This window comes from Stegostoma tigrinum, chromosome 3, assembly GCF_030684315.1.
Source record: "Stegostoma tigrinum isolate sSteTig4 chromosome 3, sSteTig4.hap1, whole genome shotgun sequence".
NCBI classification, from domain to species: Eukaryota; Metazoa; Chordata; class Chondrichthyes; order Orectolobiformes; family Stegostomatidae; genus Stegostoma; species Stegostoma tigrinum.
The window spans coordinates 87,838,690-87,866,042 of NC_081356.1; the positions used below are offsets into that span (position 1 = coordinate 87,838,690).

The window sequence follows — 27,353 nt, forward strand, 5'->3', positions numbered from 1 at the left end:
GGTATGAACTGCTTTACGTAATTTGAAATATTTTGGCAGCCTTCTATCCATTAAGATAATGGCCTTGCACAGTGGTGATGAACTCGATGTTAAGCATCGCATGGTGCACCTTAGATCTCCATTTTGGGATGACAGTCTTTGCTGCATTTGCAAGGAGGTGTGTTGAGAAGGTGCATGATTCATGGACATCAACTTTGTCTGTGTCCTCTTCTTAGCCAGCTAAGGTGTTTTTTATTCCCTACTTTCCTCATTCAGTGACTTTAAAATAGTCATCTCTAAGAGGCCACTGACTGTACTCCAGTTGTCAGTCTCCTTCCCCACCATCTTAATATTTTGCAGGTATCCTTGCAGCAGAAGAACAGTCAGAAGTAATGGCTCAGTGGTTACTTCACTGTACAGTTTGTCTTCAGATATATAGCCATCATTCATCTATTAAGACCATAAAATGTAGAAGTAGAAGTCGGCCATTCAACTCATTGAGCCTGCTCTGCTATTCAGTGAGATGACAGTTAATGTTATAACCTCAGTTCCACTTTCCTTCCTTTTCCCCATAACCTTTAAGAGTCTGACTGATAAAACTCTGTCAATTTCAGATTTGAATATATTTACTGACCAAGCCTTGGCAGCCTTCTATGGTAAATAATTCCATAGGCTCACTACCTTCTGAGAAAAATTCCTCATCATCTCTGTCTTGGATGTGGATCTGCCTTGTTCTGAGATCATGTCCTTTGGTCCTGGATTCTCCCACAAGGGGAAAATAGCTTTTCCACATCTACCTTGTCGTAAGTCACCTCAGAATTTTGTATGTTTCATTAAGGTTGCCACCATTCTTCTAAAATCCAATGAGTACCGACCCAGCCGACTCAAATTGTCCTCATAAGTCAATCCCCCCAAACCCAGTATCACCATTGTGAACCTTCTCAGGACTGCCTCCAATATATTTTTTCTTAGATAAGGAATCCAAATCCGTATTCCAGAAGTATTCTTACTAGTGCCTGTAATGTTTTATACTCCATTGCCTTTGAAGTTAAGGCCAACATTCCATTTTCCTACCTTATTACCTACACAAAGTGTATGCTAGCTTCAGAGACAATGGGAACTGCAGATGCTGGAGAATCCGAGATAAAAAAGTGTGGAGCTGGATGAACACAGCAGGCCAAGCAGCATCCTAGGACCACTAAAGCTGACGTTTCGGGCCTAGACCCTTCATCAGAAAAGGGGAATGGGGAGAGGATTCTGAAATAAATAGGGGGAGAGGTGGAGGCAGACCGAAGATGGATAGAGGAGAAGATAGGTGGAGAGGAGAGTATTTGCGGCGGGGCAGGGGGGTGGGTGGGGAGGATGGTAGGGATGGGATAGATCAGTCTCGGGAGGATGGACAGGTCAAGGAGGCGGGATGAGGTTAGTAGGTAGAAAATAGAGATGCTTGTGGTGGGAGGAGGGGATAGGTGAGAGGAAGAACAGGTTGGGGAGGCGGGGATGAGCTAGGCTGGTTTTGGGATGCAGTGGGGGGAGGGGAGATTTTGAAGCTGGTGAAATCCACATTGATACCATTAGGCTGCAGGGTTCCCAAGCGGAATATGAGTTGCTGTTCCTGCAACCTTTGGGTGGCATCATGATGGCACTGCAGGAGGCCTAGGATGGACCTGTCATCTAAGGAATGGGAGGGGGAGTTAAACTAGTTCACGACTGGGAGGTGCAGTTGTTTATTGTGAACCAAGCGTTGGTGTTAAACGGTCCCCAAGCCTCCGCTTGGTTTCCCCAATGTAGAGGAAGCCACATCGGGTACAGCGGATGCAGTGTGCCACATTGGCGGATGTGCAGGTAAACATCTGCTTGATATGGAAAGTCATCTTGGGGCCTGAGATGGGGGTGAGGGAGGAGGTGTGGGGGCAAGTGTAGCACTTCCTGCGGTTACAGGGGAAAGTGCCAGGTGTGGTGGGGTTGGAGGGGAGTGTGGAGCAAACAAGGGAGTCCCAGAGAGAGTGGTCTCTCCGAAAGGCAGACAGGATTGGGGTTGGAAAAATGTCTTTAGTGGTGGGGTCGGATTGTAGATGGCAGAAATGTCGGAGGATGATATGTTGTATCCGGAGGTTGGTAGGGTGGTATGTGAGGACTAGAGGGATTCTCTTTTGTGGGTTGTTGCAGGGTTTGGGTGTGAGGAATGAGTTGTGGGAAATGCGGGGACATGGTTGAGGGCGTTCTCGACCACTACGGGGAACAAGTTGCAGTCCTTGAGGAACGAGGACATCTGGGATGTATGGGAGTGGAATGCCTCATCCTGGGAGCAGATGTGGTGGAGGCGAAGGAATTGGGAATAGGGGATGGATTTTCTTCAGGAAGGTGGGTGGGAGGAGGTGTATTCTCGGTAGCTGTGGGAGTCGGTGGGCTTGAAATGGACATCGGTTTCTAGGTGGTTGCCTGAGATGGAGACGGATAGCTCCAGGAAGGTGAGGGATGTGTTGGAGATGGTCTAGGTGAAATTAAGGTTGGGGTGGATGGTGGTGGTTAAGTGGATGAACTGTTTGAGCTCCTCTTGGGAGGAGGCGGCAGTGCCGATAAAGTCATCAATGTAACGGAGGAAGAGGTGGGGTTTAGGGCCAGTGTAGGTGCCAAAGAGAGACTGTTTCACATAACCTACAAAGAGGCAGGCATTGCTTGGGCCCATGTGGGTACCCATGGCCACCCCCTTTGTCTGCAGGAAGTGGGAGGAATTGAAAGAGAAGTCGTTGATGGTGAGGACGAGTTCGGCGAGGTGAATGAGGGTGTTGGAGGAGGGGGACTGGTCAGGTCTGCGGGACAGGAAGAAGCAGATGGGCTTTAGGCCGTCTGCATGGGGAATGCAGGTGTATAGGTTATTTATGTTTTCCATATTTTTAATTTTTACATAAAGTAATTTATATTAGTGAATTTGGCTAAACCATTGCCAAGTCATTAGCTTGACAATCTCATTCACTACAGATTGGAAGGTCTCATTAGAATGGAAGTAGTTTGCAATGCATTTCAAGTTATCAAGGAATGATCGCAACTTATTCTTCATTTCCTATCATGTGTAATTATAACATAAATGAGCTTAATGTTTGTTTGCTTTAATATTCTTTTCAACAGGATTCTGTTAGCACTTCAGCTATCATAGGCTATATCTGCAGGAGAAAATTTCTGCAGTGAAACTCTAGTTAAGTTTGGACTGAACAAATTACTCATCCAGGAATTTATCGTAAATGGTAAAGTGCAGTAATGAACATCATGCTGTCTTATTTGGGCTTGTCAGCATTAATTATTGTTGTTTTCTATTGTTCAGCTGGAAGTTTCCAGCCTCAATAAACAGTCCACAGTCATAATTATCACAAAATATGAATAAACACGTTGTACTGTCCATGCACAACTAGTTTTATAACAACTGCTGGAAAGTACAGACAATATTTTAAGCTCTAAATTCTGAACTGTATTTCACCCTGCCCCATGAACGGAATTCGCTTACTGTCGTCTGAATGCAGTTACTTCGGAGCTTCAATCTCACTTTAGAATCTGCAGTGTTACTTGTTTACTAAACCCTTTGATTTTCTTCTTCAAGTTGTTTCTTTTAATATTCTTTCATGGAACGGGGCCGGAGCCCAAGTGTGTTCCATCTTACTCATATTATTGAAAGCGGGAATGGATTACACATAGCCCCAAGACTGTTGCGGAAGATTGCATTTACTGTCGAGCTGTTGCATTTCCTACTTTCACTCCAACTGACTCAATTAACTCCGTAGCTGACATACTCGCTCTGTTATTTTTTTTCAAAATTTATTTTTCTTCTATTTAATGCAACAAAAGTACAATTCCAGTTTTGGTTGATTCTATCCATTAATGTCTCATCTTGTGGGATGTGAAATCGGATTTGCCCTAAGGCCGGAGCTTTTGCGCTTCGATCTCTTTCCAATCCTTCAATTCCCTATCTAATCTGGATGAAAAGCAGCAAAATATGTTGCTTGCTGTCAGAAAATCTGCAAAACATAAAGGCAAACGCTGCTTCCTGCAAAGCGATCTTTTGGGTGTTGGTGAAAAGTGGGTGCTGGCAGTATTTTATTTGTCAAATGCAATGAATACCACATCTTTCCTGAACATTGGGGAGAGCTATAATTTGAAAATATTCCTGACAAACCAATGTTACATGTGAGCCGTATTGCAGCAAAATGCACGGTGTGATGGCTCGAAATGGCTGTCGAATGTCAGCACTGGACAGCTCCCGCTAAAGATTTGTCCCCGATCCTTCGCAATACATTCCTCAGGCTGGCTTTCAGCAATTCACCCGGGAAAATTTGGTCGATATTATTGAAGGTACACTGGACTTGACGTCAGGGCGATGCTTTACGTAGCATTCGGTGCGTAAACACTGTTTCCCATTCAAGCTCAGAGATATACCACTTTCATTTCGTCTGCTAGCATCCAGCTCATGAGAAAACCAGTTTGTTTTCCCACTTAGTACAGCAGCAACCCGAGTGCAGGAAGCGTCTGCAATATCATTCTGCATCCTTTACATGTCTCAAGCCCTTCTCTTTCCTTTGTATATCAAGATAATTATGAAACAAAAATATTGCCTTTCCCTGCGATTTGTAGCACTAATGGTGTTTGCAATTTGCACCTTACCGGGCATGGCCAGCGAAGACAAACAATACGTTAACGAGTGGGCAGTGGAAGTGCTTGGAGGACCCGAGGTGGCGAAAGCTATTGCCGAAGAACTGGATTATGATTTTATGGGTCAGGTAAGTACTTATTGCTTTGAACCTATGTATGTGTGTGTGTGTGTGTGTGTGTGTGTGTGTGTATCACGCAACCCTGATTTCTTAAATAAGGAGAGTGACAGGAGGGCTAATACTGGTAACTGGCAGCGCCTATTTTCAACATTCATCATCAGTGGAGAGAACTGATGTTACGGTGTGGTATGCGCCCACAGTATATACCGAGCCGAGCACAGTGAGAAATGATGGTCCACACTGCCTTCTCGGATATTCATTCTCACGTTTTACCACAGAAACAAACAGCGACCAGCTCATACTAAATTAGCCATTTCCTTCGGAGTTAGCAGAACACGTACCAAGCGTCTGATATATATTGTCTGCTGTGTTCATCCAGCTCCACACTTTGTTATCATAGTACAGAGGATAACCACATAGGCTACTCTAAGCACTTCAAAAGGTAATAATTCTGGGCAGCAAGGTGGTCGATGTGTTTACTTACTCAGCGGTAAGATTGAATATTCTTATAGTTAACTACAGTGCACTGTTGATCTTAAAACAGATTTGTCATGTATCATAACGTGCGCATCCATATACTGGAATTTTTATGCTTCCACCCAGATCTTTTGCATTTGTGTATTATAACTAGCGTAATATTGGATTCTGTATAACATATACTGTGTTATTCGATCCCCGCTTCAGCTTGTGTTGTTTGCCAAGCTTGTGCACAATCTCGAGTAAATGATGCCAAATTTCAGCAACATAGCGCAGGGTAGTTCAAATGTGAGGAGAAAACACAATCTACAACAGTAAATAAGATAGAAAAAGGGACAAAAAGCAACGGGAAAGGATAAATGACAGATTAACATCAAACTTACAATAGCCTCACAAAACACGCTTGCCGGTATCAGTTACTTTGTAACTTTTCGTCTGCTCTTCTGTTATTGATCTCAATTATTATGAAACAGAGCAGAGCAGACCATGAGGATCAGATTCCAGTTATATTCATATCCAGGGTAGAGGCAGAAGGGATGAAGAGTAACATACAGTTCGGGTAATACCGGGGAGATTTTAGTTGGATGTTTAGGTGAGGGACGTACGAAGGGAAGACTGGATAGTTTGTATAATATCTCTGGGGACCATCCTCCCTAGAGATTAAATTGCTTTAATGAATGCTATTTCTCATTAATTTTATGTATTTAGTTATGGTGACTTGAAAGCAGTGATTCTTAACCATACGCATGAAAGAAATATCACCTATTTATCCATCACATTAAAGAAATTATACACTTCCAGATTTTAAGCAGCTAGTAAGGGGAATAAAATCTAACCATACTGGGAAAACACAGCCGGTTAGTCATCGCTTGAAGGAGACGTGACAGGTGATGAACTTCAGAGTTCGTACCGTGACAAAAAGGAATCGTTATAGGGACCCAAGAAGAAGGGTCTTGACCCGAAACGTCAAACTTTCCGGCTCTTCTGATGCTGCTTGGCCTGCTGTGTTCATCCAGCTTCACACCGTGTTATCCGAGATAACAAAGTGTGGAGCTGGATGAACACAGCAGGCCAAGCAGCATCTCAGGAACACAAAAACTGATGTTTCGGGGCCTAGACCTTCATCATCACCTCTCTCTGATGAAGCGTCTAGGCCCGAAATGTTCGCTTTTGTGCTCCTAACATGCTGCTTGGCCTGCTGTGTTCATCCAGCTTCACACTTCATTATCTGGGACTACACAGAGGACGGTCCTAAAATGATTTGAGACTTGTTTAAAGGGACAAGACAGTGTTACAACGTGTCAAGTTGAGTAAAAATTTAGGAAATGACTCCCAATGATGAGACAATGATGTATTCCCAAGCTATCCAACTCTGTTAATGGCCAAAATGGGCACGCATTTTGGGTCTTCAGCGTTCATACTATTTTCTGGTGACCCAGTCTCGTTGCTAGATAGCTCAACATTGTGCTGTTTTCTTACTATATCGAGAGAAACCTCACTATTTCTCACCCTCCTCAGCACGCTATCAGAAATTCAAAATAGAAGTCGGGCTTATTTGAAAGAAATCAAAACATTTTCGACGGTTTAAAAAGACCATTCGGCCCTTCTGGTCATTACTTACTGAGTTTTATTGTTTCATAATGCTAATTCAAAGTAAATTTTAAAAGATTTTACGTGCTCTGCACTAAACGTTCTTTAATTACTGGGAACAGAAGATACTGTAGAGTAGCAACAATCTCAGGAATTTCAAACACTAGCTTTGTACTGAGGTCTACATTTGTTGACTAAGAGTCACCTGAACACCTTACTAGCTGCTTAGAATCTGGAAGTGTATAATTTCTTTAATGTGATGGATAAATAGGTGATATTTCTTTCACGCGTATGGTTAAGAATCACGGCTTTCAAGGTCACCATAACTAAATACATTTACACTAAGCAATATATTCAATTCATATTTGAAAGAAGTGTTGAGTGGCAGGAAACACAATCCTCTAGTGTGTTTTGACCAGTTTCCTATAGAGTATCAATACAAGCTCCAAAAACTTGACTGCAGGTCTCACCACAAATTCTGTATTCATTTTTTTCTAAATTAACTGCTTCATAAATTGTGCAGACTATTGCCAATCTCAAATCCCTTTCCAAGTTGTTCCCTCCATTCATTTTACATTTAGAATGTACATAGTGTTGATCTATTTGCATTATTTTGCATTTACCCACCATGAGGTTTGATAAACAGCATGTGATTTTAATATATAAGCAAATGATTTGTGTTACAAAACTATAAAATAATTAATGCTTTTCTAATATGACAAAAACTGATACTGCAAATCAGTACCAAGGTATGCAAATTTCAGCTTAAACAATTTGATAGCAATGGGTAGGCTGGAATTAGTCAAAATAAGTTTAGTGGATGACCAATGAAATACTTTATAAAATACCCTGAACTTGCAGGACAGTCAAATTTAAAAGGTTTAAACAAATATAAATTCAGATGGACTATGTGAGTCACACATTTGAAATTAGTGTGACAAATGCTTTGGACAAAGGCTGCAAGGAGAAAGAAAGATTTGCATTTATATAGAGATTTTCTCAGCCAACATATGTTTTAAAGTGCTTTACAGCTAATGAAGCACTTTTTGAAGTATCTTCACTGTTGTAGGAAACACTGACTAATGTTTGCTCAACAAACTGCCCAGAGCAACAATGGTTGTTACAATCAGTTAACATGTTCTTTGTGTTGTTCTTCAAAATACTGTAAAGTCATGATAAGTGAAATAGAAAGGGGTCTGCCCAAAAATTTGTGTTAAACTGACCTTCATGATAGCACATAACCCCGTATGTAACCCTATTTTTCTACAACACACAATATGTGAAAGCAATGAAAATGCAGTGATGCAGTAAATATGTGAAAAATGCTTTTCATTTTTCAATTTGTTCGCACCTTACAAGAGCCTAACCATGTATTACAATAGGCACTGACTATCATTGGGAACTAGAAATCAGTCAAAACACAGGAAAAGTAATCTTCTTTTGCTTAGAATGTTACCTTTGGATGAATCTGTCATGTCATCTGTGCAATCAAACTTATTTTTCATATTTTTGTGCTGCAATGAGAAATCCAGGAGCATTTTTATGGTTCTTGTGGCGTCAGCTCAAAAACTGTCAGGTGCACGGTTATTCATTCATCAGTCTCTTTAGGGTCCTCAGAGTGATGCCCTGTAATATCTTCCATTGATATATGGTGACCTATTTTCTGATCTACATATAACAAACTGCTGGAGGTCACTTTGCAAATTTGTTGGTTTCACATTGCATGTGTGGAGTCTTGACAGTCACAAAACAACGTGATTTCTTGGACTTTACAATCACAAGCAGCAACAACTTTTCAGAGCCATCCATGTTAGCATAGAACATAGCAGTGACATATTCCTTGTTCTATTTATCACCCTTACACATTTCATTGTTAACCTTTGAGGAAAGGGAGCAAAGTAATTCATCCACAATAAAAATGTGTCTTGCTGCATATTGGTTGCGGATATGGGCAAGACCATTTCTCAGCCATCACTGCAGGCTTGCCATGATTTTGTGTTTGAGCATGGCCTAACTCTGCTCCAATTGTGTAGCATGGTCACATGACCTGTGTGTGCACATTCAACTTGTCCAGAGATAAAACTTTATTTTATCGCGTGCAGTTTTCCATTGGATTCCTTATTATATAAACAGGAATGGCTGACAACATAACCACAACTTGAATTTTATGTTATCGGAACTCGACTCAGTGCAGATTCAGTGCAGTGCTATGGAACCTTTTACACCTCTTGAAATCACAGAGGGGACCTTGGTTTAATACTGTATACAAGAAATACACTTTGAGCAGTGCATTGCTCACCCAGTATCATACTGGAGCACCAGCTTTGATCCTTGTACTCAAACCTCAGAGTTAGACTTGAATTTTGATTCTTGTAGTTCGCAAGGTAAAGGCGCTATCAACTGTGTCACAGTTGACACAAAGGTAAGGGAAAAGATGTGGTTGTACTCATGAACTTTCACAACAATTTAAAATGATGAAAATGAGGACTATAAATTCCTCATGGGGTGGTGATGGCCTAGTGGTATTACTGCTGGACTGTTAACATTCTGGGGACCCAGGTTTGAATCCCTCTATGGCAGATGGTGGAATTTGAAATAAATTTTAAGAATCTGGAATTAAGAGTCTAATGATGACTCCAACACCGTTGGCAATTGTCAGAAAAACCCATCCAGTTCACTAATGTCATTTTGGAAAGGAAACTGCTATCCTTACCTGATCTTGCCTGCACGTGACTCCAGATCTACAGCAATGTGGTTGACCCTTAACTACCCTTTGGGCAATTAGGGATGGACAATAAATGTTCCCTTAGCCAGTAATGCCCACATTGAATGAATGAATTGTGATCAAATTGGTCAATGGGCTGAAAAATGGTAGATGGAGTTCAATCTGGATAAATGCGAGGTATTGCATTTTGGCACAACAAACAAGGGTTGGGCTTATACAATTAATAGTAGGGCCTTGGGTAGTGTTGTAGAACAGACGTACCCAGGGGTGCACATACATAATTCTTTGAATTTTGCATCACAAATAGTCAGGTGGATTAGAAAGGCTTTTAGCATATTTGCTGTCATTGCTCAGTTCTTTGAGTATGGGAGTTGAGAAGCCATGTTGAGGTTGTACAGGTTTACTTGAAAACACAGGTTTCCTATGTCCCGCTCCTTCTTCAGGCATTAGTGAGAGAGGTAGCACCAGACACAGAATTTATAAGCAACAGATCAAAGGGTCAGAGGACTGATGTGAATATATTGAACAAACCTAAGATGGCTGTTAAATCTTTAATCAGTTAGAAAGGAAATGCAGGTTTCAGCTGATTAATATGCTAATCCCAGAATTTCTTTCAAGTCACTGCCCTGAGAAAACTGAAGGTTTTATCAGTACACCAGTGGTGATGTCTCAGGCCAGACATTGCATTTTAGGTGTGAGGCCTTGTTTAGAATTTGTGTTTTAACTTGGAGTCAGACTGGTTTTATTTCTAGGCAAAAGAAGGATGAGAATAAAAAAAATTAATTCCTTTCTTGGCTGAAAGTCTGTGTGTGTCAGCAAACACTAGGGTGATAAGTGACTAATATTAGATATGAGTTCAAACCTGGGAAGTAGAATTTGGATGACCACAAGTTTATGGATCTCACAATGTGGGAAACTAGCCAGGAATATATTGGAATAACCCAATTCAGAGTAACAAAGCCATGAATGAGAACTTTAGAAGCAGATGAGCAGATGGTTTAAGCTAAGAGCTGGTATGTAGTTAGAAATAACTGGTCTTATTAGAGGTGCAAATATGTAGCCAGAAGTTTATGACATCAAATTTGTAAGCAGTCAGGTTTAATCATCGAGAAAATGATGGAGTCAGCAGTTAGAGAAAAGAATTTGTAGTGGAGACTACGACAATATTTATTATTTAATTGGAGGAAACATCTGTTCCCTCTGGACTGGATGTCAGTAGCAGTCTAATAATTGAGTGGTAGTGGAGGACTTGAGTGTGATGGTGGTGAATAAAGCTGGATGCGTGAATGTGAAAACAAAAGATGTGATTTCAAATGAAACCATGCCCCTTTTGCAGCAACCAGTGTACTGAGTTATAGAACATAGAACATAGAACAGTACAGTGCAGAATAGGCCCTTTGGCCCTCGATGTTGCGCCGGCCTGTGAACTAATCTAAGCCCATTCCCCTACACTATCCCATCATCATCCATATGCTTAGCCAAGGACTGTTTAAATGCCCCTCATGTGGCTGAATTAACTACATTGGCAGTCTGGGTGTTCCACGCTCTTAGCACTCTCTGAGTAAAGAACCTGACTCTGACATCTGTCTTAAATCTATCACCCCTCAATTTGTAGCTACGCCCCCTTGTACAAGCTGACGTCATCATCCTCGGAAAAAGACTCTCACTGTCCACATTATCTAATCCTCTGATCATCTTGAATGTCTCTATTAAATCCCCTCTCAGCCTTCTTCTCTCCAATGAGAACAGACCCGAGTCCTTCAGCCTTTCTTCATAAGGCCTTCGCTCCAGACCAGGCAACATCCTGGTAAACCTCTTCTGCACCTTTTCCAATGCTTCCACATCCTTCCTGTAATGGGACGACCAGAACTACACTCAATATTCCAAATGAGGTCACACTAGGGTTTTGTAAAGTTGCAACATGACATCACAGCTCTGGAACTCAATCCCTCTACCAATAAAACCTAACACACTGTAAGCCTTCTTAACAGCACTATCAACCTGGGTGGCAACTTTCAGGGATTTATGTACATGGGCACCAAGATCCCTCTGCACATCCACGCTACCAAGAATCTTTCCATTGACCCAGTTTTCCGACTTCCTATTATTCTTCACCTCACATCTATCCGCATTGAACTCCATTTCCCTCATTTCAGCCCAATTCCGCAGTTTATCCAAGTCTCCCTGCAACCTGCAACATTCTTCCACACTGTCCACCACTCCACCGACTTTAGTGATTTCTGCAAACTTATTAACCCATCCACCTATGCCTGCATCCAAGTCATTTATAAAAATGACAAACAGCAGTGGTCCCAAATCAGATCCTTGAGACACACCACTAGTAACCGGACTCCAGGCTGAATATTTTCCATCAACCACCACTCGTTGCCTTCTTACAGAAAGCCAGTTTCTAATCCAAACTGCTAAATCTCCCTCAATCCCATGCCTCCGTATTTTCTCCAATAGCCTACCATGTGGAACCTTATCAAAGGCTTTACTGAAGTCCATGTGCACCACGTCAACTGCCCTACCCTCATCCACATGCTTTGTCACCTTCTCAAAAAACTCAATGAGGTTTGTGAGACATGGCCTGCCCTTGACGAATCCATGTTGACTATCTCCAATCAAATTGTAGCTTGTTCGATGATTATAAATCCTATCTCTTATAACCCTTTCCAAAACTTTTCCGACAACAGATGTAAGGCTCACAGGTCTATAATTATCTGGGTCATCCCTACTGCCCTTCTTGAACAAGGGCACAACATTTGCAATCCTCCAGTCCTCTGGTACTAAACCTGTAGACAATGATGACTCAAAGATCAAGGCCAAAGTCTCCGCCACCTCCTCCCTAGCTTCCCAGACAATCCTCGGGAAAATCCCATCTGGCCCAGTGGATTTATCTACCTTCACACCTTCTAGAATTGATAATACCTCCTCCTTACTAACCTCAGTCCTTTTAATTCTAGTAGCCCGTAACTCAGTCTTCTCATCTACAATATTCTCCTTTTCCTGAGTGAAAACAGATGAGAAATATTCGTTTAGCACCTCTCCAATCTCCACAGGGTCCACACACAACTTTCTACTTCTGTCTTTGACTGTCCCTATTCCTACCCTAGTCATCCTTTTATTCCTCACATACCTATAGACACTCTGATTTAAATAGCTAACAGTGCAGCCAGTCACTGTGACAGCTTCTGTGACACTGTAAGATTGTAAGGCCAGGATTGAGCTGGTAGAGCGGTCTGGGATAGGACAACTTTAAGGGTTAATGTGCCAGGTAGGTAGGCGTCGGCAAGTGTGAATTGTGGGAGAGATAGACTGGATACCAATTGGGTGGAATGCCAAGTTGGTAAGGTGTTATATAGGAGAGATCAGTGGCATGCAAAATGAGTGGGGTCCAGGTGGACAAAATGAGTAGGGTGCCAGGTAGATAGGATGCCAGGATGTCAGCTAAATAAAATAAGAAGGATTGTTTGGGTGGGCCATTATTGGGTGCAGCGTAGGAAGAGGGTGGAGGAAACATATTGGATACACCAGGTAGGAGGAGGTATAAGTTACTTGGAAAGTCGAGTTGTCAGGGAGGGAGTCTGGGTACCGGTTGGAGAAATGGTTAGTGTGGCAGAAAGGAATGGATCTTCAGGTTATCAGGTCTCGCAAAGGAGGGGGAAATGTCAGGAACGTCAAACTGGGATCCAGTTGGTTTGAAGAATGTTGCGTTCAAACGATGGGAGAGGCTTTCATGCCCTCTGTGCGCCAGGCTGGCAGAAAAGGGTGTTATGGTTCAGGTGAAGCGTTTTGGGTCCAAGATCTGGTCAGATAAGTTCCCACCTTCACAATCATTGGCCCTTGCCCAACAAGGAGTGAGTAGGCTCTGTATATTTGGTTGGGCTGGGGTCCAGTCAGATGTGAGATTAATTGGGCCCAACAGGTAGGAGGGTTTGTTTGGTTGGAAGAGGTCAGAATGGCAGGGACAGTGTTTCTCATACAGAATAGTAGAGGCCAGCAGATGGGATGGGGATCTGGTCCGGGGTGGAAATGTTTGTCAGCAGACTGGGTGTTTCAAGGGTTCAGTGAGGTGTAGTTGGGGCATCAGTAGTAAATTAGGTGGGGATCAGTTTAATAATTAAAGGAGTTAAAGCAGGTTTTTGATTGTCTAATGCTTTCCTGGAAACTACAAAGCTTAATTGATTGACACCCTCTGATGTTTACAACATTGAAGGGCGTCTTTGACTGATTCCAGGCATAGGGCAATCCCTGACAATTCCCATATGGTCACCGACATCAGGAATTCCACATAGTTCTGACTTTCAATTGCAAGTCTGCACTTCTCCGTGATTTTCTGGTCATTGGAATATATGGATCAACACGTATTGTAGGTAAAACTTGGGACTGAATAGAGTTATCTCAGAGTAGGGAAAAATGATGTACAAACTGGAAAGCCATGTAAGAGGTTTTAATCTGAATAGAAGGTTCCAAAAATTAGTGTGGGATGTCTTAATATTTTCAAACTACATAACTGATCTGGATTTAGACACACAGCCAAATGACATAAAACTGAATTACTGGAGGACTGGAGGACAGTAGTTGAGTCTGTTGAGGCAGTTGATGACTGTAATAAAGTTAGGAGAAATTTTAGAATGGCTGCAATGATAGAAGAGGAATTGTTAAGTGTCAAATATTGTATAATAGAAGTGACATAGTCCAAGTTATCCCTTAAGAATTTATGTTTTCTATCTTATTGAAATGGTATATTAAAAATGGCTCTTTAGGCTGAATGATGGAACTGGAGTGGCCGAATAAGCCTCTTGAGCCATTCAGCTACATCATCGTTGAGTTCCACTATAATTCCACTTCTCTATCATTGCTCCAGTCTCAAAACAGCATTAGATTTTGGTCTTGCATATACTGAAATGCATTGTTTTGACAATAAACACTGCAGTCAGGATTCACCAATGATGCATAAGATAAGTAGATGTAATGATGATCAAACAGGCTGCTTAGACTGATATGACACTGATCTACTTTAAACTGTTTTCATCCAGTCAAATGGTCAATTGGAACTGTAGTGCAAAATGAAGAGTTTCATTTTTTGATAATTTATAACACCTCAGAAACCTTGGCTGGTATGAATGATGTAAAGAATACAGTTATTAATCTTCAATTACATGAGCACCCTAAATTCAGTGATTACTGCTCTAACAGAATTGGCTCAATCACATTTTGACACAAAATGACAATTGTTGATAGTAAAGTGAGCATAGGTTTGTTCCATTAACCTTAAGTGATCTGACATCGGAGCTGTATCACAGCAGAATCCATTCTTATTTCCAACTAGAATCTATATTTGTAACCACAAAAGGCAGGCTCAGAATCAAGTTTCTGTAGTGATATTCTGAAAACCTTCTAGAAATATTTGTGGACATACACCTTTCATTACTTTGTAGCTGTGTTTCAAACAATCTTATTGCACAGTATGTTTGACTGCTTCATTGTTATTTGTTATAGACAATTATGCCATGGCTCTGACATCCAGCAGTGAGATTTCCAGCTTAGTTGCTGTAGTTTAGATTGCTATATTTTATTGAACTCAGATTGAGAGCCAGCAGGCCAAATTAGGCAATACAAGAGTACTGAAGAAAGTCAGAAAACCCAGGCCAGTAAAAAAGAGAAATAATTTACATGTGATTATGCCAATAGTGCAGCTTATTGTTAAACTCACATACTCTATTCCAATAAGGAAATTCACTTTTTTACCCACACTTCATTGTGCAGCTCTTAAATTATGCTTTGATTGTAGTGATTTAAAACAGGCAGTGGATTTAGGCTGTCTGATGAAGGGTCTAGGAACGAAACGTCAACCTTTGTGCTCCTGAGATGCTGCTTGGCCTGCTGTGTTCATCCACCTTCACAGTTTGTTATAGTGGATTTAGTACCACCTATTTTACAGTAGTGGTCAAAATCTAGCCCATAGGCTATAGAGACCAGTCTTTGGAATCCTGTTGGAGTAAAACTTGGGAATGTTTAGCTGCATGAGCAACCAGCTCAAAGAAGCATTGGCCTAAATGTGCCTATTTTTCTAGAGTCTGATCTTTTGACTAGAACAAAGGACAAATAAATTTGCAGCATAGGAACAGGCCCTTCATCCCTCCAAGCCTGTGCCGATCGAGACCCTCTGCCTAAATCTGTCATCTATTTTCTAAGGATCTGTATCCCTTTGCTCCCTGCCCATCCATGTATCTGTTCAGATACATCTTAAAAGACACTAGCGTGTCTGCATCTACCACGTCTGCTGGCAATGCGTTCCAGGCACCCACCACCCTCTGCGTAAAGAACTTTCCACGTATATCTCCCTTAAACTTTCCTTCGCTCACTTAGAACTCATGACCCCGAGTAATTGAGTCCCCCACTCTGGGAAAAAGCTTCTCGCTATTCACCTTGTTTATACCCCTCATGATTTTGTACACCACAATCAGGTCCCCCCTCAATCTCCGTCTTTCTAATGAAAATAATCCTAATCTACTCAACCTTTCTTCATAGTGAGCACCCTCCATACCTGGCAAAATCCTGGTGAACCCCCTCTGCACCCCCTCCAAAGCATCCACTTCCTTTTGGTAATATGATGACCAGAACTGTATGCAATAGTCTAAATGTTGCCGAACCAAAGTCTAATACAACTGTAACATGGCCTGCCAACTCTTGTACTCAATGCCCCGTCTGATGAAGGAAAGCATGCCGTATGCCTTCTTGACCACTCTATTGACCAGTGTGCTGCCTTCAGGGAACAATGGACCTGAACACCCAGATCTCTCTGGAAATCAATCTTCCCCAGGACTTTTCATTTTACTGTACAGTTCACACTTGAATTAGATCTTCCAAACTACATCACCTTGCATTTTCCCGGATTGAACTCCATCTGCCATTTACTTGCCCAACTCTCCAGTCTATCTATATTCTGCTGTAATCTCTGACAGTCCCCTTCACTATCTGCTACTTCTCCAATCTTCGTGTCATCTGCAAACTTGCTAATCAGGCCATCTATACCTTCCTCCAAATCATTTACATATATCTCAAACAACAGTGGAACATCTGAATACTTAGATGGTTTCAGGCATATAAACATAGGAAATAGGAACAGGAGAAGGACATTCATCCTCTCGAGCTCATGCTGCCATTCTATAAAATCTTCCTCTTTGAAGCTTTGCATAGCCTTTAACTCCTCAATATTTTAAAAGCCAATCTCCCCACCTCTTCAAATTCTTTCGGAGGTCTAGTTACCACTACACTCTGGGGTAGGTAATTCCAGGAAATCATTACCTCAGGGAAGAAATTCCAAATCAACTGTAACTGTGTCCCCTAGTTTGAGACTCATCCAATGGAAACGTCTTCTCAACTTGCATCCTGTCAAGCCCCCTCAAAATTCTGTGTGTTTCAAAAATATCACCCTTCATTCTTATAAACTCTATTGAATAAGTTACAGGCCCAAACCTACCAGACAGATTTCTGCTACAACATTACATTATCCAAAATGAAGCAGACCAAGGTAGCAACAACAACACATCCCTCCCGGATGCGCTGAATGCTCTCTATGCTTGGTTTGACCAGAATACCAGTGGTGTTGTAATGCCTGCCTGACAGCCCAGGACACACTCGTCCCCTCATCACCGCTGCACGTGTTAGATCAGTCTTCCTGGGATTCAACCCAAGGAAAGTAACAGGCCCAGACAGTGTCCCTGGCCGAGCACTCAGATCCTGTGCAGACCAACTGGCAGAGGTATTCACTGACATCTTCAGCCTCTCTCTCCTACAAAGCCCCCACCTGCTTCAAGAAGACCACCATCATCCCCGTACCCAAGAAAACACACGCAGTGTGCATTAATGACTACTGCCCAGTGGCTCTGACCTCAATAATCATGAAGTGCTTCGAGAGGCTGGTTGTGGCCAACATCAGCTGCAGTCTTCCAACCTGCCTAGATCTCCTACAATTTGCCTACTGGCATAACAGGTCTACAGAGGATGTCATATCCCTAGCCCTGCATTTATCCCTGAAATATCTGGACAACAAAGACACCTAATTCAGACTCCTGCTCATTGACTACAGCTCCACCTTCAACACCATTATCCCCTCCAGACTGATCTCAAAGCTGTGTGACCTTGATCTCGGTTCCACCCTCTGCAACTGGATCCTCAGCTTCCTGACCCACAGGCCGCAATCAGTGAGGATAGGTAACTGCACCTCCTCCACAATAACACTCAACACTTACCCCACCTCCCCCAAGGATGTATCCTCAGCCCCCTATTGTACTCCCAGTACACCCACGACTGTGTTGCCAAATTCCAACCAACACCACCTGCAAATTTGAGGATGGATATCTAATAATGGTGAATCAAAATACAAAAGGGAGAGAGAAGGCTTGGTGACATGGTGCAATGCAAACAAACTCTCTCTCAATGTCTAAAGAATGGATCATTGACTTCAGAAAGAAAGAAGGAGAACAAGCCACCCACCCCCCCCACACACCCCCATCTACATCAATGGAATTGAGGTTGAGAGGGTGGAGAATGTCAAGTTCCTTGGGTCATAACCGACCACCTGTCCTGGACTTCCCACACGGACGTGTCAGACAAGAAGGCACAACAACGCCTCTTCTTCCTGAGGCAGCTCAGGAAATTTGGCATGTCCATGTGGATGCTCACCAACCTCTACAGATGCACCGTTGAAAACATACTGTCCATGTACATAATGGCCGAGTATGACAACCACTCTGCCCAGGACCATAAGAAACTATAGAAGGTAGTGTTCACATTCCAGGCCATCACAAAAACAAACCTTCCATCCATGGACTCCATTTACATGGCTCACTGCCATGGAAAGACTGAAACATCATCAAAGATCCAGACAGTGTCCCTGGCCAAGCACTCAGATCTCCTACGTCCCTCCCTGATGAGCTGAATGCTTTCTATGCTTGATTTGAGCAGAATGCCAACAGTGTGGTGACACCTGCCTGACAGCCCAGGACCTACTCGTCCCCCGTCACCACCGCACGTGTCAGATCAGTCTTCCTGGGAGTCAACCCAAGGAAAGTAATGATCTCTTACAACCTCTTCCATCAGTCAGAAGATACAGAAGCCTGAATACATGTACTAGCAGGTTCAGGAACAACTTCTTCATGGCCATTATTAGACTGATGAATGGACCCTCTAGCCTCACATAACAACTGACCTTGCTAATAGTGATCATGCCTAGTGCACGCCCTGTGCAATATAACCTGTATGCCTCTAAGTCTTTTTGATGTATACATGCTTGCTTACTATGATCTGCTTGTACTGCTCATAAACAAACCTTTTGGCTGTACTTCTGTACATGTCACAATAAATTAATCAATCAGTCAAATAAAGGGCTAACCCATCTAGCTCTTCTTAATAAGTCAACTCCTTCATCCAAGGAATCAGACTATTGAAGTCCTTTTGAACTGCCTCCAAACCCTGTATATCCTTTCTTAAATACAGGGACCAAAATGTACGCAGCAGTTTTGAAAAGTCACAGCAACTTGCTTGAGGGCATATGGAAATTTTGGCAGGTGGTTAAAGTAAATGAGACATGCTTACCTCAATGTATCTAGCTAAATTTGAAGCAATGCTGTTTCAACTGTTGCAAGTGGATTATGAGTGCTTGTTAGAGAGAAAAAAGATGGTCGGCAAAATGATGTGAACGAAAACACAACATAAAGATCAATGACAAATGACTGACCCTCTTTGCTTTTAATCAACCTTTGCATGATGTCAAACACTCTAGAAAGCTTCACAGATGAAGTAACAGACAACTATGCTTGTCAGGAGGTGGTTGGCAAATGCATCTTTCACACTCTATGCGTGTCACCTATAATACTCCCAAAGTTAGGGAGCCCTGTCTTCGAGAAAATGATCTTTGGACTGCTGAGCTAATGTCTTCATACGATCAATAAGATGACACTGAAGTAACCTAAAGAGTGTTTTTGGATGCATCTTACCAGAGATTAGAGTTATATCCTCATAGAAATAATTGAAGTATTGGTGGCCTGTGTATACAAAAGCTACAACTGGTATGGGGGCTGCAGCATGCAAGGTAGATGGAATAAAGTATGTGAAGAGGGAAAATGTTATGGCCAAATTGCTTAGTCGAGTTGGAGAGAGACTCAGAGTTAGTGGGAACTGCAGACGCTGGAGAATCCAAGATAACAAAGTGTGGAGCTGGATGAACACAGCAGGCCTAGCAGCATCTTAGGAGCATGAAAGCTGACATTTCGGGCCTAGACCCTTCACAGAAAAGGGGGAGGGGGAGAGGGTTCTGGCAGTGGGAGAGAGATCCCCTGAGGTTTGTCTGGAGGGAGGAGGATAACCTCTTCAGGTTAGGCATCCCTGGGAGAGGCTTCGCAGTGAGGTTAAAATTGTATCAGAGATAATGGGAACTGCAGATGCTGGAGAATCTAAGTCCCCTGCAACCGCAGGAAGTGCTACACTTGTCCCCACACCTCCTCCCTCACCCACATCTCAGGTCCCATGATAACTTTCCACTTCAAGCAGATGTTCACCTGCACATCTGCCAATGTGGTATACTGCATCCGCTGTACCCATTGTGGCTTCCTCTACATTGGGGAAACCAAATGGAGGCTTGGGGACGGCTTTGCAGAACACCTCCGCTCGGTTCGCAATAAACAACTGCACCTCCCAGTCACGAACCATTTCAACACCCCCTCCCATTCCTTAGACGACATGTCCATCATGGGCCTCCTGCAGTGCCACAATGATGCCACCCGAAGGTTGCAGGAACAGCAACTCGTATTCCGCTTGGGAAGCCTGCAGCCCAATGGTATCAATGTGGATTTCACCAGCTTCAATATCTCCCCTCCCGCTACTGCATCCCAAAACCAGCCCAGCTCATCCCCGCCTCCCTAACCTGTTCTTCCTCTCACCTATCCCCTCCTCCCACCTCGAGCCGCACCTCTATTTCCTACTTCTTAACCTCATCACACCCCCTATACCTGTCCGTCCTGCCTGGACTGACCTATCCCCTCCCTACCTCCCCACCTATACTCACCTCTACAGGCTCCATCCCTGCTCCTTTAACTTGTCTGTCTGTTTTCCACCTATCTTCTCCTCTATCCACCTTCGATCCGCCTCCCCCTCTCTCCCTATTTATTTCAGAACCTTCTTCCCATCCCCCTTTTCTGATGAAGGGTCTAGGCCTGAAACATCAGCTTTTGTGCTCCTAAGATGCTGCTTGGCCTGCTGTGTTCATCCGGCTCCACACTTTGTTATCTTGGAGAGAGACTCCTTGTTTCTACTTAACGGAGACAGGAGGTTACCTGACAGGATAACCAATGCAAGCAACATTTCATTGTACATTTCCAACACTGTACTCCTACATGCCACTACACAGAGATCCTTATCTGTGTCCTCGCTGCTCTCTTTAATTGCCACCTTGACCATACTGACAAAAAAAACTACTCTAAACCCATTCCCTGACTGTAGTGTATTCAGGCTGGTGACTCATGATATGCTGCTCTCAATTCTATATTTGCGTCTATAGTAAATGCATTGCCTACATCAGAGATGGGAACTGCAATGATTAAATCATGCAGCCTATCTCTCAGTGATGTATTAGTTCTTTGTTTCCTTCTCCAGAAGATGAATTTGAAATGGCACATCCTTATGTTAGAAAGAGTGTAAAGATAAGACCAGCAATTAGACCAGTCATTTAATCTCTATGGTGTGGAATCTTAAAATATAATTTGGGATAATATGAATAAACATTTGATCAAATATTCATTCCTTATGACAACCTACAGATTTGTTAGGGGTAAATCATGCTTAACTAATATGCTTGCGTTATCTAATAGTTGACAGGCGGAGTTGATGAGCTGTTTCAGTGGGTGTACATAGTTTTCCTGAGGGCATCAAGGGATTACCACACAACAGACTTGTGAGCAAAGTTAGAATTCATGGAATGTAAGGGACAGCAGCATTATGAATACAAAATTGGATAAGTAACCGGAAACAGAAGTAGTGTGAACAGCTGTTTTTCAGACTGGAGAATGTTTAGACTGGAGTTCCTCATGTGTTGATGTTAGGATCCCTGCTCTCAAGATACGCATTAATGGCCCAGACTTTGGAATACAGGGAACAATTTTAAAATTTATGATTGACACAAAAATTAGAAGGATTGTAAACCATGAGGAGTATAGTGTCAAATTTCAAAAGGACATAGACAGATTGGTAGAATAGTTAGACAAGTCATGGATGAACTTTAAAGCAGAGAAGTGCGAAGTGATTCAATTGCAAGGAAGAATGTGGAAAGATAATCTAAATTAAAGAGAGAATTCTAAAGGGGTTGCGGGGCAGATGGTGTGTATGCATGCATATTGTTGAAGGCTACAGGACAAGATGAGTATGTGTACTCTCCTTGTCTCTACTTTCTGCCTCTTAGCTACAATAAATTGGAAAAGGCTGCTACAGACTATTGGGTCCTTGATCCTATAATTAAAGGTGTGTAGTTCAAAAGCACTGAAAATATTTTAAAACTTTTCTTAAGATCCCAGCTGATATTGTTGCTGGACAAGGCAGATCCCGTAACTGAAATCAGTCTGGATATATTGTAATCTGCTTTATTTTAGATTTAATGAGAGGGTCTTTCACTGAGATCGAAGAATGTATCATTGCATATTTTGTTTTAATGACCAAACCGAGGATGATTAAACAAAATAAATGGCTATAAACTTATGGCTGTATAAATGGCTATAAGCCAATCTTATAAAACAATTTCAAAGAGTTTTAAGCACAGCAGAAGAATAATTCCAATAAAGCAAAACAATCCTTTATCAATTCCAAAACAAATGCAAATCCCTTCTATAGTACCTGACAGCAGCCCTTGTGCAGTAGTCATAGCAGAATCTCTCTCTCCAACATTTCACTAAGTTTAGGGTAACTGTGACTTTAACTCATGGAACCTCTGAAAGCTTATTCCTGGAGCTTTCATATATTTAAGTTTAAAGAAACTCACCTTCAAGTCCTCTTCTGGGTTTTATCTCAACTTTTCTGGTCTGAGACTATTATTAACTCCTCACTATAGAGTGATCGAGTTTCTCTATTCTGCCCTTCTCAGGAACACTGCTGTATACACACATCGCCATACAAAGGCTTGACAAAACAGCCTAAAACAATTTAATATTGAAATAAGAGCCTCTCTTAAGGGTGTTTCCGTTAAGGTATAAACAAAAACCTCACAGGCCTGAAATGTTTAATAAAAGTTTTGAGGTACAATTATCTGCCTTGTCGAAGAAACAGACCAGTGAGCCTGAGCCTTACCTCAGTTGTTGGTAAAGTGCTGGAAAAAGTTATGAGGGATAGGATTTATAATCATCTAGAAAAGAATAAATTGTTTAGGTATAGTCAGCATGGTTTTGTGAAGGGAAGGTCGTGCCTCACAAACCTTATTGAGTTCTTTGAGAAGGTGACCAAACAGGTAGATGAGAGTAAACCGGCTGATGTGGCGTATATGGATTTCAGCAAGGTGTTCGATAAGGTTTCCCACATTAGGCTATTGTACAAAATGCGGAGGAATGGAATTGTGGGAGATATAGCAGTTTGGATCGGAAATTGGCTTGCTGAAAGAAGACAGAGGGTGGTAGTTGATGGGAAATGTTCATCCTGGAGACCAGTTACTAGTGGTGCACTGCAAGGGTCGGTGTTGGGTCCACTGCTGTTTGTCATTTTTATAAATGACCTGGATGAGGGCGTAGAAGGATGGGTTAGTAAATTTGCAGACGACACTAAGGTTGGTGGAGTTGTGGACAGTGACGAAGGATGCTGTAGGTTGCAGAGAGACATAGATAAGCTGCAGAGCTGGGCTGAGAGGTGGCAAATGAAGTTTAATGCAGACAAGTGTGAGGTGATGCACTTTGGTAGGAGTAACCAGAAGGCCAAGTACAGGGCTAATAGTAAGATTCTTAGTAGTGTAGATGAGCAGAGAGATCTCGGTGTCCATGTACACAGATCCTTGAAAGTTGCCACCCAGGTTGACAGGCCTGTTAAGAATGCATACAGTGTTTTAGCTTTTATTAATAGAGGGATCGAGTTCCAGAACCAAGAGGTTATGCTGCAGCTGTACAAAACTCTGGTGCGGCTGCACTTGGAGTATTGTGTACAGTTCTGGTCACCGCATTATAAGAAGGATGTGGCAACTTTGGAAAGGGTGCGGAGGAGATTTACTAGGATGTTGCCTGGTATGGAGGGAAGGTCTTACGAGGAAAGGCTGAGGGACTTCAGGCTGTTTTCATTAGAGAGAAGAAGGTTGAGAGGTGACTTAATTGAGACATATAAAATAATCAGGGGGTTAGATAGGGTGGATAGGGAGAGCCTTTTTCCTAGGATGGTGACGGCGAGCACGAGGAGGCATAGCTTTAAATTGAGGTATGAAAGATCTAGGACAGATGTCAGAGGTAGTTTCTTTACTCAGAGAGTAGTAAGGGAATGGAACAGTTTGCCTGCAACGGTAGTAGATTCGCCAACTTTAAGTACATTTAAGTCGTCATTGGATAAGCATATGGACGTACATGGAATAGTGTAGGTTAGATGGGCTTGAGATCGGTATGACAGGTCGACACAACATCGAGGGCCGAAGGGCCTGTACTGTGCTGTAATGTTCTATGTTCTATGTTCTATGAGCTAAAACCCATTAGGCTGCCAAAGTAGATGTGTCAAAATGTTTAAAACAAATCACCATGACTACAGAAATACTTATGGCTTAATTCTTAGATTCAAATGCACAGAAAACTCACAAGCTACTAAATTAAAATTCAAAACCAAAGCTTAAAATAAACAATATGAAAAATATTTATCAATCAGAGATTATATCACAATTTTTAGAATATTGGTTGGGCCTCAGTTGAAGTATTGTGTCTAATTCTGGATAATAAACTTTAGGAAGGCTGACAAGGTCTTGTAAATTGTGTGGAAGAGACTTTCTAGAACGGCATACCGGGGATGAGGATTTTAGTTATGTTGAGAGATTAGAGAAAATGGGATCACTGGCTTCAGAGCACCAAAGGTTAAGGAGAGATTTGATAGGAATAATCAGCGTCAAGAGAAACTTATTCCAGCAGCAGGAGGATCAGTAACCAAATGATTTATGAAAAATGACAAAAACACCAATGCAGCTATGAGGAGATTTTATGACCTGCAATGCACAACTTAAAAGGGTGGTTGATATAGATTCAATAGTAACATTCAAATAGGGATTTGATAGATACTTAAAAAATAAATGAAGTACAGGAATGTGACTTATTAGGTAGCTCCTTCAAAGAATCCGCATAGGAATAATTGGTCAACTGGCTTCTTTCTTTGCTTTTGTTCATTCATAGGGCGCGGGCATCATTATTGTCCTTTCCTACTGTGGCTTGCCAGGTCCATTTTAGAGGGCAGCTAAGATCACATGTAGTCTGGACTGGTTAAGGACAGCAGAATCCCTTCCCTAAAGGACATTAGTAAATCAGATGGGTCTTTATGGAAATTGACATAGCTAGCTTTCAATTCCAGATTCTTCTATTGAGTTGAAATTTCACAATCTGCTATGGTTGGATTTGAACCCAGTGTGTAGCCTAGGATTCTGGATTACTAGAATCGTGATATTACCATCACGCCACCGTCTCCCCTTTTAAACCGTATGATTCTATGATTTTCTAAGTCATGTTATTTCCAATTCTACGTGCTCTAATTTTCACTAACAACGTATTCATTGATTCTTCCTGTCTAATATCCTAAGGACCTTCCCAACAAAAGTAACCAGATTATACTATTGTGGCTTTCTCTTCACAAATCTGTCATAACATTTTTTGATACTCGTCCAAGTGTTGTATTTTTCTCAGCAGGGTGGCAAGAGGGCACGTGGCCTGGGAAGCCCTGGGAACTGACCTTGAACTGGCATCCTAATGCTATCCCATCTTCTTCCTGCTTTCCCAGGATAGAATCCCAGGAATTTCCCAGATCTGACTGAAAAGTTATTGCGCTAATTGAAAGGATGATGGAGATTCTTTTTAAATCTAGCTCCCTTCTTTGCCAAAAATGCATAGGTTACACACTCTGTCTTCTGCCCCTGTCATGTTTGGACAAAGCGTGCTGACAACAGGCACTCATTAAACGGAAACTAAGCTGATATGAGCAGTGTAAACTTTGGAAGTTGCAATGCCATGTTTGGCCACAATGTAGGGCTTATGCTGACAGAAGCAGTTCTTTTGGGTTAATATGACTGACTTTACTGGGGACTGCTTCCATTGAGGTAATCAAGCTGAACAGGTTGTGGAACTCCCCTGCAACATGGGCGCTATTTATTCTGCAGTGCTGTGGGCCTCTGAGGAGCTGCTGCTCAGCAGCCAGAGACAGGGTCATCAACTTCAGTGAAATCACTTTCCTCAACCACATGAAGCTGGAAGAGATGGATGGGATAAATGCAGGGCTCCACCTTGAAGAAGGTGATGTCTTGATTACAGACACCTTGATTCTGGGCCTGTTTGAACAAGCTGTCTGAACAACAGTGCTTCAGAAGTATTAGGGTCTTGGATTAGTAAGTCGCAGCCCTTTACAAACTCTTGGAAGAGGAACTTTGTATACATGGAGTAGGTGGCCACACATTGCCTCTAGCTGTCAAGGGGTCTGCAGTCTGAATGTCTTAAGTTTGCATTTGTTCTCGTGATCTGCTGCTGTCACCTGTGGGATTCCCATTCTGTGGCCCACAACTCCATCAGTGCAGTCATGCCACTGTAGATGTAAAGATTTCACCTGTAATTCGTCAAAGTGCCCTGCTTCTTCATTGTGGTTAGTGTGTCTGTGGCTGCAGTTCCAGCTCTGGTTCTCTGGCTGTTGCTGGGTTTCGGGCTGTATTCACTTCCGAGGAGAAATAACAGTCAGTGAGTCTAAGAAGTGAACTGTTTGCTGAGAAGAAATAATAAGCGTTTGAAGAAGCTGATTGTAAGAAATGGGTGCAAGACATTAAGAATGAGTATCTGTTAAGATAGAGATTTGAGGAAACTGAAGACAAAGTTATTTGCATGACGACAAGGTGTGTTGGTCAGAGGAGAGCTGATTTTAAGGAGACGAGAAATTGACATTCAAGCAGTGATTGACACACTTTGCCTTAACCCAGGGGGTCATTGAATCTTTTCCGGTGCTGATCCTTGGTCCTCAGCATCACACATTATCTACAGACAGACTCTGCAACTTGCAACCATGCCTTCTTTTTGGAGCCGATTGGCCAAGTAGCGCCATCTTCCGAATTAATGACCACTCTCTATAATCTCAAAGCATCAATAATCACCTCCGGGGACAGATCTGTTAAACAGGAAATGGTTTTAGCCCTTGCTTTCCCTCCGTACTGCAATTATTTGTATTCTTCAACCATTATTGTTATCATGAATTGAAGAAGTCCCTTCAAATAAAAGTTCTTCATTACTCTTTTATGGGTGTTATCCTGATTAATCAGGAAACATGGTGGCTGGATTGTAATGAATTTGATTTGGGAAAGTGCAACAACAAGGAGCTCAGTTTAATTGGTCAGGTTCCCAAACTGAAATGGCTTCACTGAACCAACAGAGGTTCTATGGAAAAAAGTTCTTCCCCTGTCCCTGATGATAGCTTCCAGTGACATTCCTGCAACTGCTAATGGAATAAACTATCCTTTCTCAGTTTTTCAATCCAGGGGGAAAATCTAGAGAACCTAGAAGATTTTACAGTAGGGGAAAATGTTTATGATTAAGATGTCATGTTAATGTTCTCATTTATACTGAATATTCTCT

At 42.2% G+C, this 27,353-nt stretch overlaps 1 protein-coding gene across 2 annotated transcripts in view; it reads left to right on the plus strand.

The window, feature by feature from the left end:
* The first annotated feature begins 4,142 nt into the window (after positions 1–4,142).
* Positions 4,143–27,353, plus strand: part of pcsk1 (proprotein convertase subtilisin/kexin type 1) — an 84,337-nt gene continuing 61,126 nt past the window's right edge. The window contains exon 1 of one of the 2 annotated variants that reach the window (XM_048528280.1): positions 4,143–4,748. In XM_048528280.1, coding sequence (XP_048384237.1) covers positions 4,524–4,748 — 225 coding nt within the window. In that variant the 5' untranslated portion in view covers positions 4,143–4,523. Of the gene's footprint in view, positions 4,749–5,031; positions 5,182–27,353 lie in introns of those variants that run through there. The other variant, XM_048528281.1, reaches the window with a different exon arrangement.